Here is a 12,944-nt window from a genome sequence, read left to right as displayed (position 1 = left end):
CCTGCGTCAACTGCGTGCATACGTGGATGGTGCATGTACCATGTTGTGCCTTTGTTGTAGTTACTATGGCACATCCAAGCATGCCATCAGACCAAAGTCATTTAAAGATTTCGTACAAAATATATTATTTAGTTTTGCAAATATTTTTCCTGGTAATTTTCTTATCTTATTCCAAAGAAAAGAAAATAAAATACACCAATCGATGGACGTGAAGGATGATCATAAAGTCATGGTGTCACTATTTGGAAAACCTAGTTCGGTGGGGCGTGACGTCATTAATAAGGGTGCGTTGACGTCACCAAGGCGAGATAACTAACGGGGAGGGATATTTACATAGAAGATGGCACTGTAGGTAGAAATGCTATTTCATTGGATAATGGACTGTTAGTTTATCGTGATAAGGTAGGATTTTACCCGCATGTGGAATACTCGGTAACATCATAGAAATAAATTACGCGATAAAGAGATAACTTTGGCACTCGCTCGTTTTATGGGAAAATGCGCCATAAAGGTATTATGGATGAATATTTTATATTTATCATATTTATGTAGGTATACTATATCAAAACTATCGGAGAATGTACCCTACTTTAATTTTAATGTTTAGCTTGTGCATTTAAGATTTCCTATTTCAAAAAATATAGAACAAAAAAAACTATTATGTAGACGCAGATCAATAACTACCAATCGATAACATAGATTTTATAGAGTAAAATAATAATGAATAATGTTTTCTTGACTGAAGTAGCCAATCTCAACGGAAACTAGCTAACACATCGTCATTATCATCATGATCAACCCGTCATTGCCGGCGCACCACTGACTATGGATCTTCTCGCATAATGAAAAGGGTTTAGGCAACAGTCTCCTCAAGTTACCTCTAGCAAGTTACCGTACAAGGATTTCCTTCGCCGCGCGTTAAAGCCTCTGATATTGCTAAAAGCGCACGTAACTCCGAAAAGATAGACCCTAGAAAATTATTTTATTACTGACCTGCACATTTTGTAGACCTTAGCGTATCGGATAAGGCTGAAGATGATGAATATCCTTTCGCCAGTCCACCTGATAGTTTTTCTGAACCTGAAACAATTTCTAGATATAATAAAATTACAAAAACATGTAAATTTGAAAATAGAGAACTTATAGTGGAATTACCGTGACATCTAGCAATAGAACGAGCAGTAGAGTCTAATCTTACTTTTTTAAGGAGAAAAAGAAATAGATGACTATTGAAAAGTTAGAAAAATGATGTACCTAGTACGCACATAATTTCTTTGATGTTAGAATTGAGAAAATGTTATCAAAAATTACATTAAGTATTGTAAATTTTAAAAACAATGCTATTTTTTAAATAACCCATGCCTGCATAGGTAATATTATCAATAGTTTTATTAAATTAGGTAGTTTACTGAACTAAATAATTCACTTAAACTTGAGTTGTAAATAAACAAGTCATTATTTTCAAAAACGAAATGAACTCGAACTCTCCCACGCGTATAAAAAGTTAATGCATCATCCCCGAATCGGCATCACTCGGCGCAATATGTTTTGGAACTATTTATTTATTGTATAAATATGCTGAGGCACTTCGTGGGTCGAGCAGAACACATAAATCTTCGGCGAGGGGGATGGAGAATCATTACTGGTGTTTCTTTCGCGCAATTAAGTGCTCATTGTCCTCGCCACGGTTCCCATGAAATAGCTGACATAACAAACGCGGTGCGCGCGCGCATCCAAGTCGTGCGCCACCTATTGTGAGGATATGGAACTAGAAATGATGTCACTCAATCTGACCCATTATCGTCCCTGATTTATACTTCACGCACGAGTGGCTATTGATTGTGCAATAATTGTTTGTTTGTAGCGATAATCCGAGGGATGCTTGTGAGAGCTTTGTGGATGGCTTTATTGGCTTAGTGGTGTTAACATTTTTAATTGTGCTATTCGATTTTAAACCACCCTATGTTCTTTATGCTCGTAACCATAGCTTGTAACCTACTATATCATTATCCATATATCACTACCCATACTATAAATACGATAAGAAGTGTCTTTGTTTGTTGTTTTGTCCTTCAATCACGTCGTAACAGAGCGACAGATCGATTTGATTTTTTGCATGGGTATAAGACCTGAAAATCAAAACGCTCCCACGACATTTTATAAAAACCTTAAACCCACGCCACGCAATCGTGGGCATCAGCTAGTAATATTATAACTCGTGCTCAACATTTGTTTATTTACATTCTGTTTACCAAGTGTTTACCACATGTTCTGTCCTAATATATCCTGAATTTCACTAAGTAATAAGATATTAATTAAGACAGAAATTAATTTACATACATGGTCATATTATAACTAGCTATCTAACGTACCATCATCATCTCAAGAACCCACTCTGGCTCACTACCTGAATACGGGTCTTCCTTAGAATGCAGCAGAGTTCAGGCCATGCGAATTGAAAGATTTCACACATCTTTCTGAACATTCTTAAAAGAACTCCCAGGTATGCAGGATTCATTCGATGTCTTCATTCTTTAACCCCCGACCCAAAAAGAGGGGTGTTATAAGTTTGACGTGTGTATCCGTGTATCTGTGTGTCTGTGTATCTGTGTATCTGTGTATCTGTCTGTGGAATCGTAGCGCCTAAACGAATGAACCGATTTTAATTTAGTTTTTTTTGTTAGAAAGGTGGCTTAATCGAGAGTGTTCTTAGCTATAATCCAAAAAAAATGGTTCAGCCGTTTAAAAGTTATGAGCTATTTTCTAGTTTTCTTGTAGAAAAGAAGGTTAGATAACCCTTAGGTTCATAATATTCAAGTGTCAATTGACAAATGTCAAGCTGTCAAGATGGACGTTGCCTAGATATACATAGTTATTTATTTGAAAATGATTTGTCGGGGGTGTTGAAAATTTTTAATTTACACTTGTTATTAAATCAAGTGATGTTTTAGTCGTTATAAGAACGCACTCGAATACCGGACCTCCTAAATTCTTTTTGAGAATTACCTAAGTTCGGAGGTCCAAGTCCACCACTACTTACCCACTGCCACTAAGCTACCGCCTTACTTATAATTGTTTTTAGTTTCTTTGTTTTGTCTATCTATCTATCTATCGGGCCACCTAAACAAAGTCGGATCGAGTCAATCCAATTTTGGAGTAATATCATAGGAACGATTGAAATCAGTGTATCGGATACGTGAACGACCATGTAGTTAGCCCGGGACCGAGCCCCGTTCGCTAATGAATATAAATTACAAAACAACGAACCCCAGCCCTTTACGCTATAAACATTAAAAAAATCAATATACGCGTATCAGACCAGTTGCAACGTGATTTATTGAAATATATTTTATCGCGATACCGATCTAAAGTACGGCATCATAATTGATGACGATTGTAGGAGATTAGGGATCGAGAGCGAACGTACTCTACAACCCTAGTACGAGTGTTGGTTTATTCCATTAACAAGTTAGCCGTTGACTGCGATCTCACCAGGTGGTAAGTGATGATGCAGTCTAAGTCTGCGAGCTAACTTGGAAGGCTTTCTTGGAATAATAATGCGGTAGGCCATTTTCTATTCCCATACGATTAGACAAGAATTATCTAAAATTTGACTTCAACAGGTTTATGATTATTATTACTACCATCATAAACCTGTACCTGATAATAAAAACCAGGGCCAGGTCAGAGTAAAATGGAGTTGTTGCCCCTTATTAAAATCCTGAATTCAGTACTATACCTAGATTTTTATTTCGCAAGCTTGGACCGCTGGCTTTAGTTCAGTTTTCGGTAGTCGAACTTAAACCTTAAAACAGAGTATTTTTGATACACTTTTTTTACGTTATAGTGTTTTGCTACCGATATTTATCAACGTCTTCATTATTCAGTGGCTTCACCTAATTCTTGGTTGTAATTTTATGGTGAAACAATAAAAGATTTATTTATTTATTTATTCTTTTGCTAACTAAATAGGCATACGCTTGACTGCTATCATACCAAAGCCGGTGATGATGCAGTCTAAGATGGAGCACGCTTGACTGGTGCATTTTCACTCTCCTGTGTTTAAATTCACACCGCTGATTCACACGTCGTCGAGATGTCCAAACTTGTCCTAAGCCTACAGTGCCCTCAGTACGAGATTTTACTTACTAATTTTGATAGTATTCGAGAGTCGAAACAAAATAAAGTCAAAGTAAAATGGACCTAAATCTCCTTGATTTAAAGTCAAAATTTCACTACCATTGATTTTAATTTCGCAACTTTTCCACTTGGAGCGCTGGCTGTAAATATATGTACAAACTGGAGCATTAAAACAAGGCAGTTAAGGGCCATTTTACTTCAACGCTGAAGTGTTCAGACTCTCAAATCGAATGCTACCAACGTTGATGAGAAGTAAAATCTTGTACTTAGGGTACTGACAGGAGCGAACCAAACAAACGTTTTCGGTTCCCCAGGACGTAAGGGCGTGCCGTAATCATTTTCGTGTTAACAACTCTTTAGCTTAGCCCTCCGGGACTTATAAATTTTAATATGTTGCTCCTAATGACTATAAGATTAGGGTCGGACACGACCGAGGCGCGTAGATTTTTGCACTTATTTGAATATTATGTAAATAAGTTTCGCTCGGTTCGCTTCCTTGTTTGTTATTCTGAATTCGTGTTTATCAAACCGTAGCTCGTTATAAAAAGACGCTCGCGATGCAAAGAAATTATGCTACCACCTTAGAATAGATAGGATGTACCTACAATAGAATTGCTGAATAATCCAGAAGGGTCCTAACAGGTACCTATTACTACTATTCCGCTCTCCGCTTGTCTGTCTGTCAGCGGGCTAAATCTTATGAGCCATACATAGTAGGTAGAGAGTTGTCACAGAGTATGTAGGTATTTCTATTGGCGCTATGATAAAAATCTAGATGTACAATTATTTCAAAATGGTCGCCATGCAAATAAAAAAAATTAAAAATCACATAGTGTTATCTAAATCTATACTAATAAATAAAATTGGAGTGTCTGTCTGTAATTTCGAAATAACTATCTCATATTAAGCTCATAGGGTTATTTGAACGATACCTTAACTGAATCACACGTTTTTAAAATTTTTGTCTGTCTGTCTGTCTGTCTGTCTGTCTGTTTGAAAAGGCTAATCTTGGGAACGGCTGAACCGATTTTGACGGGATTTTCACAGACAAGTAGAGAATTGACCAGGGAGTAACATAGGCTACTTTTTTAACCGACTTTCAAAAAGGGAGTTGTGTTTTTCTACCTATGTACACCGAAATCTCCGAGATTTCTGAACTGATTTGTGTCATTTCTTTTTTAATCGATAGAGGAACTTTGCGACATTGTTTCATAAAAAATTTGGATTCCAAGTCCTCAATCCTGATGCTGCAGGGGATCTGACCAATCCACGCGGGCGAAGCTGCGGGTATCAGCTAGTAAGTATATAAAAGGAATAGCTGACTGACTGACTGATCTATTGACGTACAGCTCCACAGCTCAAACTACTGGGCGGATCGGGCTCAAACTTGGTTCGCAGATAGTTATTACGACGTATACATCCGCTTATACAAAGGATTTTTGAAAATTCATCCCCTAAGAGGTTAAATTAGGGGTTTGAAATTTGTGTAGTCCACGCGAACAGACCTAAGGCATAAGCCATCTTGTATGATGGTACGGAACCCTTCGTGTGTCAGTCCAACTCACACTTGCCGGTTTTTTAAAAAGATAATTAATAATTTTGAAGGATTGACTATTGAAGTAGTGACATTCTTGTTTGTTGTACCTACCTATTTTAAAGATTATATGTTTTTGGTTACTATACAGATTTTATCACTCGTTATTTTTAGATCTAGTTAGAGTAGATTTTATTATCGTTAAACGAAGTTATCGTAAGTGGGGTAGGTATAAATTAATTCGAAATGTCCATATGATTAAATCCGTTTCCATCTGACGCAATCAAGGGATAAAGGAAACAAGTGTAAATTAAAAATTTATAACACCCCCGACGATCCAAAGTATTTGAGTTTTCCAAAACATCATTTTCAAGTAAATAATTATGTATTTAGGCAACGTCCATCTTGACAGCTTGGCAGTTAGGTTCCTAATATTATGTCTATTGACATAATATTAGGAACCTAACGTTTATCTAACCTTCTTTTCTACAAGAAAACTAGAAAAGAGCTGATAACTCTTAAACGGCTGAACCAATTTTTTTAGATTATAGCTAAGAACACTCTCGATCAAGCCACCTTTCAAACAAAAAAAACTAAATTAAAATCGGTTCATTCGTTTAGGCGCTACGATGCCACAGACAGATACACAGATACACAGATACACAGACACACAGATACACAGATACACACGTCAAACTTATTACACCCCTCTTTTTGGGTCGGGGGTTAATTAACATAATATTGTTTTACTTGAATACCTATACATGCCTAGTGTAGTTTGGTTTTTATATTATTTTGTTAGTACTTATTTTTAAGGTTCGTACAAAATTACTTTAAAATATTGAACAATCTACTTTGTTTGTGACGAAAATGTCGTCTCGCGAAAATTTACATTTAAAAAAAGATTTTCAGTTTATTGTTTTCTTACTTCGGGTTTTTATTGTCTCCCAACCCTTTTGTCACTTAGACCTTTCTCATTTTAGCATAAAAGATTTTCCATTTATTCGACGCAATGGTCCTAGAGCAAGTAGAAAATTTTGTGGAGGTGCTTGATAAAAGCTCAAAGTTTGCAGGCTAAGATACAAAAATATACTTAGTGGAAGCATAAAAACTGCGCAAACCATTCTGCTGAAAACTTATCGGTGGCAGGTTCAAACCTCTTTTCAGAAAATAATAAAACCCATTTTTACACAAATATTTCAACAATTAATTAAATACTTTAACCTTTTCATACAAATCAAACTTAATAAAACCTGCTGAACTTTTTGTTACAATAGCAGGTGATTAAAGAGACTTACGATACCTGATAGTTCCAACTACAAAAATTATGAACATCTTTGGCAAGTCTAAGTTACCAAAATCGGACAGCGCCGTAAAGGTTGTACCTACCTCAGATTTAATCTTAAGCACCTCGTCAAATTCGTCGACGGACTCTTAGACCATAAAAATTTAAACAAAAATACTTAGGTACATATTTTTAATTGACATCGAAACGAGAGCCATTTAACTGGGCAGATAAAAGAATTTTTATCTTCGGACTTTTTAATAATTTATCTATTCAGAATTATTTTATAACAAAATGAAAACTGCAAAATCGTGGGCTCATAGAAATATTACTATAGATTGACTTCATACTTTATTTTATATAAAAAAATAATATTGTCTGTCTGCCTATCTATTCGTTACCATTTGCGCATCGTTTATCCGAAGATGAAACTTTACTGTCGGAACTTGCGGGAACCTACAAAAAGAATTCTAAGGTGCCTAATAATGTGTCTGCTGTTCTACCGGGACAAAGTGTTGGCGATTTTGTTACGGGCTCTATGGGTTTACAGTCTTGTACTGAAACGCTACACTGTATGTTTACATTCTCGTGCTGAAGCACTAAACTCTATGTTAACACTCTCGTATACTGAAGCCCTAAACTGGGTATGTTTTTTTATTCAGATACTAGTTAGCCCTTGACTGCAATCTCACCTGGCGGTAAGTGATGATACAGTCTCAGATGGAAGCGGGTTAGCCTGTAGGGGTTATGGCAGTTTTTATTAAACTTTGGTTTGGTTTCTATCGATTTGGTTTCTACACGGCATCGTACCGGAACGCTAAATCGCTTAACGGCATAGCTTTTCCGGTGGGGTGACAACTAGCCACAGCCAAAGCCTCACACCACTAGACCAGAAATTTAGAAATTATAAAATTCTAAGTCATTGTCAGGAATAGAACCCAGGACCTCCCACTTATAAGATCCCAGGCGCTTACCGCTGCACCAGAGAGATCGTCATGTTTACATTCTCATGCTGAAGCACTAAGATGTATGTTTACACTCTCGTACAAAATACTATGTTTACATTCTCGTGCTGAAGCACTATGACTTCTGTGTTTACCTTTTCGTACTGAAGCCCTACAATATGTTTATACACTCTCGTACTGAACCCCTAAACTGTATGTTAACATTCTAGTATTGAAGCCTTTCGCAACTCATTTGAAATGCATCGATGAGAATCAGCTCCTAAAACCAAAGCTCCATAGCTCTCGTTAAGGCCCGGGGAACGACCCCCTCGGTAGGTAAGCTTCGAAATAATGAACTGAATGGAGATAATAAAATTTTATTTTCGCAACTAGTATTTATAAGGCTTCGCGATGATCCAGGGCAAGTGGGCGGGCGCGTTGCCATGGCAACCGTAGGGTAAATCCCGCACGCCCCCTCGCTCCCTTGAGAGTGATTGTTATCTCAACAAGAAAGTCCCCACCTTGCCTCTTGTACCTACAGCCTCCCTAGCCTTAATCTGAAAGAGTTTAACTACCGCCTAACCAAAATTCAACCCTATCTCTTAGTGATAAAGTCTCTTATAACGATCGCAGCCAAACAATCGATTCAATACTGTACGATATGAACAAATATTATCTCTGTTAATAGGTACGACAGACATTCCATTGTCTCGTAAATAAGGCTTTTTTTTATTTTGAATTAATGACTGGAATAATACATACAGAATGATAATCCTAGATTGAGTTTTTACATTGATTTACTCATGACCTCAAAAAGATCATCATCACCATCATCGTCATCTTAATCCATCGTCCGCGTCGACCCACTAATAACCGCGAGTCTCCTCTCAGAATGAGAAGTATTTAAACCACAGTCCACGACACTGGCCAAGTGTGGATAGGTTTCCGCACGCTGACTTGCATTTCTGAGAATTCTCCATAATGTTCTGTATAATAACGAGAAACTGACTGACTGATAAACAATATCAAAGTAGGTAGCTATTATAGCTTAGACCACAGTGTTTGGAAACTTAGATTTAAACTTGGATTTTGCTTAGGATGGGATTTCACTATAACATAGACCACCCACTAAGAAGGCTACCTATAATATTGATATCTTCCAAAGAAGAGTGAAGATATTTTGTAGGCGCGCTCCACCTGCATCATCTCCTACTTTTTAGTGTGATTGCAATCAAGTGCAAGTTTAAAAACAAAACAGAGATTCTACTCAAGTAAAGCGCTAATTAGTGCCGAATAAAGAAAACCGGTCAAGTGCGAGTTGGACTCCCACACGAGTTTTCGGATTTTTTCCTTTACTTGTGCTATAAGACCTACCTAACTGCCAAATTTCATGATTCTAGGTCAACTGGAAGTACCCCAGAAAGACAACAAAGTGATCCTATTTTCTTTTTGAGGTACGGAACCCTAAAAAAATGTACAGAAGAAGGTCTCACCTAATCCTTTGGTTTTGTCCACAGATCCTAGCATGGAGTCCTCTTTCCTTGTCCGTATGAAGCCTAGGTTCGTGCTGGTTGTGTCTTGTCCCAATTGTCCACCATAAAAATCACCGAACGCCGTCGCAGTACCCAAGAGACCTGATCTGTCCTGTAAAGCTGCCTTCGCCTTTTCTACACTCTGTTTCAGTTGCTCGAATGTGGATTGTGGTAAACAGTATGGCGGCCATTCTGCTGTGGGCCAGGGGTCTTCCTTCAATGCACTTCGTTTGAGTTCAAGACCTCCTCCGTATGAGCAGCTACTTTCATACATCGCTGCTTTGACTCCGTTACGGAGTGCCGTGGCCAATTTTACTCCACGTATGTCGATCCTGAAATCAAAAGTTACATAAGCAAAGGCCCGAAAAGTAAAGGCGTAATCGAACTGTATTCAATTCAAATTCAAATTCAAAATATTTTTATTCAATTAGACTTTTACAAGTTCTTTTGAATCGTCAAAAGTATCTACCACTGGTTCGGAATGCCTTTCCTACCGAGAAGAACCAGCAAGAAACTCGGCGGTTGCTCTTTTCAAAGATTTGATATACAATATTATGCACTGTATAAAAGCAATTGAAGTCCTGCGCAATGCTGGAGCGAATTGCAGGTCAAATCCACGCTTTTTTATCATTTACATAATCTTCGATAGTATAATATCCTTTTCTCAGGAGCATATTTTTAATAGATTTTTTAAACCTGTGTAAAGGCAAGTCCAAAATAAAATAATAATATAAAATCATTATCATGATCATCTACTACTGAATACGGGTCTATTCTCAGAATGGGAAGGGTTTAGGACGTAGTCTGCCACGCTGGCCAAGTGTGAATTGGCAAACTTCATACACTTTTGAGAACATTCTGGAGACCTCTCAGGGATGCATATTTTCTCTCGATGTTTTCCTTCACAGTTAAAGCAAGTAATATTTAATTGCTTAAAACGCACATAACTTCAAAAAGTTAGAGATAAGTACACCAAGCTACATCATTGAATCAGTTGGTGATATTTTTAACCCCCGACCCAAAAAGAAGGGCGTTATAAGTTTGACGTGTGTATCTGTCTGTGGCATCGTAGATCCTAAACTAATGAACCGATTTTAATTTAGTTTTTTTTGTTTGGAAGGTGGCTTGATCGAGAATGTAGTTATAATTCAAGAAAATCGGTTCAGCCGTTTGAAAGTTATCAGCTCTTTTCTAGTTACTGTACCTTCACTTGTCGGGGGTCTTATAAATTTTTAATTTACGCTTGTATTGAAAGGGTTACAATGAAATATAGAGCCTATCATTAGTCATTTTTGAACAAGTTACGCGTGAGAATACAGGCTTAAATTTTGCGCTTAGCTTGAACTTTAAGCCAGGCATATCCTTTGTGCAAAAGAGTCACCAGAAAACCTTCCGTCCGTATCCGTGGTGAAAAATCTCAGATATTTATTTCGCACTAAGACGAACGTATCCACGGTGAAAGTAAATAAAATTATTACATATAAATTAAAGACTAGATGATCTCTGAGACTTTATCCGCATGGATTTAGGTTTTTAAATTCTCATGGGAACCCCTTGATTTTTCGGAACAAAAAGTAGCCTGCGGAATGCAAGCTATCTATCTATACCGTCGGGTCAGCCGTGAAAAGTTAAGAGGGCTCTCTCCGTCACTCGTTTCATACAATCGTAGTTCCCATTTCATTTGAATATTAAGCAACCAAAGTCCATGAAATTTTGCAGACATATTCTAGAAACTAATATCTATGTCTGTGGTTTTCCAGATTTCTGTTAAAATATTCGGTATCAAAGTTACGCGGTCTTAAAAATTTTCATACAAATCTTTGAACCCCTGTTATTTTAAAACTACATATTTTTAGAAAAATCTAAAACACCACAGGCACAGATATTAGTTTCTAGAATATGTCTGCAAAATTTCATGGACTTTGGTTGCTTAATATTCAAATGAAATTGGAACTACGATTGTATGAAACGAGTGAAAACGAGTGACGGAGAGAGCCCTGTTAAGAGACAACTAGACAGATAAACACACTTCGGCATTTTTATTATTAGTATGAATTGTACATATTACCGCGGATGTACCTCTAAACGATCTCATGTTACCTTGGTACTCAACGTGTTGGCAATTGGCATATTATTATGATTGTATGTATTACTTTCACCGACTGGCCAAAATGAATGAAATAAAAAGATACAAAGCGCAGCCACTTGTTAGGACACTAAACGCGCGCGTACGCGTTTACCTATGTTTTGTGATACAACAAACTTTTTTTAGAAAATTAAATAGCGCCGTTATTGCAACTGTATTTTTCCTAGCGCTATTCATTCTTTAAATTGTTTATCGTAGCATTTTTTCCTGTACCTATCGGTAGGAATTTCGCAATTTTCCAATTTGGTAGGTAGGTAAGCTAATGAAAGTTGTTCATTTTTAAATTAAAGCCTTTGAAAGGAGAAAATAAAAAAGATATTTCTCTCAATGTGAACGCATTCATATTACAATTCCTGATATCGTACGTTTTGACGTGTTTGACACGCGTCCATCGCGCATTGAGTGTGAGATGACCTTTAAAAAATTCATGATGTACTGTGTAGTCAAGTAGGCAAAAATCAGGCTTATGATAATACTAGCTGATGCCCGCGACTTCGTTCACGTGGATGTAGGTTTTTTAAAATTCCCGTGGGAACTCTTTGATTTTCCGGGATAAAAAGTAGCCTAAGTGCTAATCCAGGGTTTAATCTATCTCCATTCTAAATTTCAGCCCAATCCGTCCAGTAGTTTTTGCGTGAAGGAGTAACAAACACACACACACACACACACACACACACACACACACACACACACACAAACTTTCTCCTTTAAAATATTAGTGTGATTACCTCATGTCGGAAATTCTTTTACGTTTAGGTCGCTTTTCGTCTTTCTTATTATTTTCCGTGGTGACGTCTTGCACGTGGTATCACATTTCAGTGATACCACTTGCCACTATACATAAACCCGACACAGTACAGGGTGATCACGATCTCCCTTATTTATCCTTATCTAGAGCCATTGAACATTATTGTAGATCGCAGCACTATAGCACCAAGAGTTTAAATAAATGGTCACTATTCACTCACTACATTTCACCATATTTATTTTCAGTTAGTCTATATAACTTTAGCAATGTACACGGACGGATAAACATCTTAAATATTTTTTTTTAATTTCTAGAAAAGGATATGATGATATCGTTATGATGTCCTTCCGACGACTGTTCAGCGCTTGCGCCGCGCGCCATAGCATTCAAATTGATTGCATCCGGCGTAAGGGAAATGTGTCGTATAACCAATTTATATTTGCCGTTCAGTTTGACCACAGAGTTGCGGAAACTTCACAAATTGTACTGTACTTTGAGTTTTACAATTTACTCACCGAGTGTATGATCACTATCTATGGGCATGATAAGAAAACTCGATAGGCTATTGTAGTCATGTGTGTCTTAGAAACTATTCTCCAAAACACTCAGCCCTAT

At 37.2% G+C, this 12,944-nt stretch overlaps 1 protein-coding gene across 1 annotated transcript in view; it reads right to left on the bottom strand.

The window, feature by feature from the left end:
- Positions 1-12,672, bottom strand: part of LOC123880366 (DNA-binding protein D-ETS-3) — a 76,815-nt gene extending 64,143 nt beyond the window's left edge. The window contains exons 1-3 of the mRNA XM_045928472.1: positions 12,310-12,672; positions 9,397-9,767; positions 994-1,080 (exon numbers count right to left, since the gene is read on the bottom strand). Coding sequence (XP_045784428.1) covers positions 994-1,080; positions 9,397-9,767; positions 12,310-12,314 — 463 coding nt within the window. The 5' untranslated portion in view covers positions 12,315-12,672. The remainder of the gene's footprint in view (positions 1-993; positions 1,081-9,396; positions 9,768-12,309) is intronic.
- Between the last annotated feature and the right edge of the window lie 272 nt (positions 12,673-12,944).

This window comes from Maniola jurtina, chromosome Z (assembly GCF_905333055.1).
Source record: "Maniola jurtina chromosome Z, ilManJurt1.1, whole genome shotgun sequence".
Classification (NCBI taxonomy): Eukaryota; Metazoa; Arthropoda; class Insecta; order Lepidoptera; family Nymphalidae; genus Maniola; species Maniola jurtina.
The sequence above is the reverse complement of the archived record's forward strand: the minus strand, read 5'-3'. Positions and strand labels throughout refer to the sequence as shown.